At 31.2% G+C, this 4528-nt stretch overlaps 1 protein-coding gene and 1 pseudogene across 1 annotated transcript; one reads left to right on the plus strand and one right to left on the minus strand.

Moving 5' to 3' along the window:
- Nucleotides 1-360, minus strand: LOC146912868 (uncharacterized). Its single transcript, XM_085720793.1, has one exon. The coding sequence runs from the start codon at nucleotides 358-360 to the stop codon at nucleotides 1-3; it is 360 nt and encodes a 119-aa protein (XP_085576919.1).
- A 2872-nt stretch (nucleotides 361-3232) lies between these two features.
- Nucleotides 3233-4021, plus strand: LOC146912869 (protein GLUTAMINE DUMPER 5 pseudogene; annotated as a pseudogene).
- Nucleotides 4022-4528: the final 507 nt, after the last annotated feature.

Below are 4528 nucleotides of genomic sequence, written 5' to 3' on the forward strand. Positions count from 1 at the left end.
TCAAATCTTACTGAAAAAATCACAAGATAAAAATAAATGATCTGCTGATTCCTGAAGACCGCAACCAGTAACACAAAGCTGAGCCTCGGATGAAATTATGCCTCTACGGACCAAGTTCGATTTAGAAGGCAATCGATTACGAAACAAGCGCCAAGCGAACACCGAAACCTTCAAAGGAACATCCTTCCTCCAAAGAACAGACACAGGTACATGGACATGTTGTGGCGTCGAAGCTGTGAGCAACCGATAGGCCCCATTAACAGAGTACCCATTAACTTCATCAGGAATCCACCTCCACATATCGTCGGTATCAACCTGCAACATAACAGTTAGCAATAAATTCCTACACTGCACTACCATCTTCTCTTCCCACGCCCATAACCTCCTACGCCACTTCCAAGCCTCTCCACCCTCCTCCCACCCTCAATCAAACATTTGCGCCACAATAGAAAATTTATTTTCAGATAATTCATACAAGCGGCGAAATTTATCACACAACGGAACATCACTAACTCACCTATCCAACCAACACAATGTACTGACACCATTACCGACCTTAAGGCGTAAGTTGTCAGAAAACCAACTATACATCACCGAAACACTCCCGTCACGAATGCCTGTTCTTGGATTATTAATTTTGGCCCTTAGAATTCGACTTTAGATAATTAATTTAGTTCTAGAACAAGTTTTTGGTTGATCAATTTTGCCCAAAAAAATTATCAAGAGTTTAATTTATATCTTTGAGTCAAGGAAAATAATTTTCAATATACTAAATCATATTGTATTTAATTTATCTTTTGACAAAAAAATAATGTTTCACTTTTTATTTATGATATTAAAAAAATAATTTAGCAAAATCAGTACTTTATTACTCTCATGTCTTTAGTCATTTTTATCGGAAACAAAAATGTCAATTTTTTTGTTCTTTTGTTTCTTTAATTAATAAGAAATATTTATAAATTTTTAAATGTATTAGATGATAATTATATTTGTCTCAGTGAGCTTAGCTCAATTGACGGGGATATTATATAATATATACAGAGGGTTCGAACCCCAAACCTCCCATTTATTCTCCTTAAAATGATAATTTCTAGTCTTTGGGCTACTTGACCATAAAAAGAAGAAAAAATGATCATTAAATTTCATTTGTACACTTATTTATTTATTATAAGAGAGAATATTAAAAGTAAGGGAACTTCTACGGTACACCCACAAATTAGGGTGTACCGGTACTCTTGTTTAAAAAATTTAAAATTAACTATTATTTTTTATGGAAAAAATAGCTGTTTAGAAAATATCATTTCATAAAAAAAACATCATTTCATTTTTTTTATAAAAATCATACTAAATTTTTTTACATTTTATTGTAAAAAATAATAAAAATTCTCTATTATGAGTAATAAAAATTCAGAAAAATTAAATTTTATTGCGTTGACCTTTTTCGTAAATAAGATTTAGCTATTATAATTATAGGTGATAGAAAATAATTTTTTCCTGCAAAAAATAACTCATTTAACTATTAATTTAAGGATTTGGTGTACCAATACACTCAAATTTTTGGGTGTACCATAGAATTTGCCTAAAAGTAAACGAGTGGATTAAATTAAAAGTTCATTTAAAGGAGTATATATTAAATAAAAATAAGTACTTTCAAAATATTTATTTGATATTGATGATTTATTATTTATGTATTTTGTTTGGAACAGAACGGGTAATTTTTTTACTAAAAGAATATCTTATGTTATTTATGTTTCCATTGAATCTTTTTTTGTTGTGGCACTAAGGGAGGGGGATATGTGGTTGTAGAAACCTGGAGAGGTTAGAAGTGAGCTTGTTACGTAATTTTTGAATCATTTCTTTGGGGTCCCTTGGGCAAGACGCACTTAATTCATGGTTTGGAAATTCTTGAACATTCAGAGAAACTCAAAATTTAAGGTTCTTAGTGAGGTTTTCTAAGGTTTTATCTTGTGTTTTATTACTTTAATTCCAAAGATGATAATCCCAAACTCACCAAAGGAAGGTATTCGGTAGACGGGGTATTGGTGCTGAACAAAGTGGTTGATCTAACTAAGAGTTTCTCTCATTCAAAAGTGATTATGGAAGAGTTTAATTTATGGAAGATTATGGAAGAGTTTCTCTCCTTCAAAAGTGACTGTTATATCGTGGTAAATGTTTCTTTGTTGGCTATCAATCAAAATTAATTTGACATAAGAATTATCTGATATTATAATTAATATTAAATAATTAAAAAAAATCGACTTGCACAACAAAAGCTTCGTGCTATATAGCACAACTCTTTTGTGATCAACGTGCCTTCAGAAGGTAACAATTAATATGCAAAATCATCAACATGAAAGTTTTTATTTTTTGGACTAAAATCAGGTGATATGAGGTTCCTCAATGACTAAATAGTAGCTGTATTTTTTTTATCGTATATCAAACTTGTTTCCATATTTTTATTCTCAGAGACCACATTCTATTGTTATATATATATATGGGTTTTGCTAGAAGACACATTTTATGAAGGTGTCTTTTAGCAAGTTATTCTATGAGCATTTATTAAAACACACCAACTAATTTTTATGAAGATGTCTTTTAGCAAAGTTACAACTAAAAAGTGGAAATCACACCTGAGGTGTGGATTGCTAAAAGACACATTCATGGGTGGCTTCTAGCAAGACCATATATATATATACCACACTAAACTTAGACATGCTATTATTAAAATAACGTGCAAAGTTTTCTTTTTGAGGAAGTACAAAGCTGAAACCAAAAATTAAATAATATAATGTGTGCAAAGTAACGCATTTTTCACTTATTATACAAATTCGAATTTTATTGTCTAGGACAAGCCTAGTATGCTTTGAAAAAAAAAAAAGCAATGAAACAAAAGAACGTACGCAATTGTTTGAGACAATGCCATGGGTCCTCCTTTTAATTTTGACAATGAAAGAATTGATAGCTAGCACAAATATCAACCGATGACGAAACTCCATATAATGAAAAAGAAACATTGCCCATGATTGGATATATTCTTCATTACAACACGAAAGAATCAACCATCAACAATTGTTTGACAAATTGAGACCATATCGAAAATTATAAGAAAGGAATAAATAGAAATTTCTTCCACATTTCCACATGTGGGTCCATTCACACGCAACTTCATAAATCATAGCACTTTCATTCACTATAAATACCTTTATGCCAAGCCTTCATGATCCAATAAAAACCCAAACCCTAGACTTAAAACAAGGTGAGAGAGTAATAGCAATAGAGAAAATTTATTAATTTTTTTTTTGTGAGTATAAGTGATTCAAATATGGATGCAGCAGCTGGTGGTGGTTTCAAGAACGTTACCTCTCCCACTCCTTACCTCTTTGGTGGTTTAGCTCTCATGCTTGCAATTATAACATTTGCATTAATTATTCTAGCATGCACTTGTCACGAAAATTCTTTATCTACAAACGCTGGTGGGAATGAAGAGAAAGCTACCAAGAATGTGGAAATGGTGGTGGATTTAGAGCCTAAGATTGTTGTAATAATGGCTGGAGATACTAATCCTTCATACTTGGCTAAACCTCTATCAACAACATGCCATACTGAAGAAGTTTAGAAGTATGCATGGTGTGGTTACGATATAAGAATATTAATATTGCGAAAAAAATGTGACAAATGTGGTCAAAATTACGATCTCATTGTGGAGAACTTAAAATCTTTTATGATGAAGCCGCAAATGATTGCGGACCACAATTTGAAACCATAAAAATCTGTCATGATTGAAATAATCATCGAAGCGCAATGGAGAAAACAAAGAACGATACCATCTTATTAATGTTTTATGTCCATTTGACATTTATTTGTACTATTTCTTTAACTCATGCTGATTTTGTGAAGTTTTTGAGTAGAAATTATATAAGGTGTGATGATTTTAGATTTTGTTGGGATGATTATGAAAGAATTCATTTTGTATATAATTGATGTGCATTTGAAAATTATATTACCAGAATAAGTTTACAAAGTTAATTATGTTGGATAATAAAATAGAATCTGCATGTGTATATTTGTAAATTTGTTTTGTCAAAAGTGAAATTTATTCTATAGAGATCAAGCCAAAAACCAGTTCTGAGCTTGAAGCTCGATGACAGATGTATATATGCATGTTTTGCGGTATTTTATCTTATCTTATTACTTAAAGTTGGTACGTTAATGAAGTAACACTTTGCTGCCTAAACTACTTCAATATCCCACCTTAACGAAATAGAATGTCACATAAGGACAAGTGACAACCCCCTTTGGAATGGTAATCCAAGGCATAAATCATAGAGAAGATCGACTAGAGAGATTAACGGAGGAAACATATTTAACTTAGGTTCAAATCCGATCTCTATCTCTATACAAAACATATTCTTGTTTAGAATTGAGATAGTAAAATTCTTGGAAGAATATATTGAATCACATTCTTGTTGGATAACATCCTCTCTATTTGATTGATAAATCTATTTGAAGATAGATAAACACAAGAGTC

This window comes from Medicago sativa, chromosome 6, assembly GCF_051527215.1.
Source record: "Medicago sativa cultivar Bolivia chromosome 6, Bolivia_mono, whole genome shotgun sequence".
Lineage (NCBI taxonomy): Eukaryota > Viridiplantae > Streptophyta > Magnoliopsida > Fabales > Fabaceae > Medicago > Medicago sativa.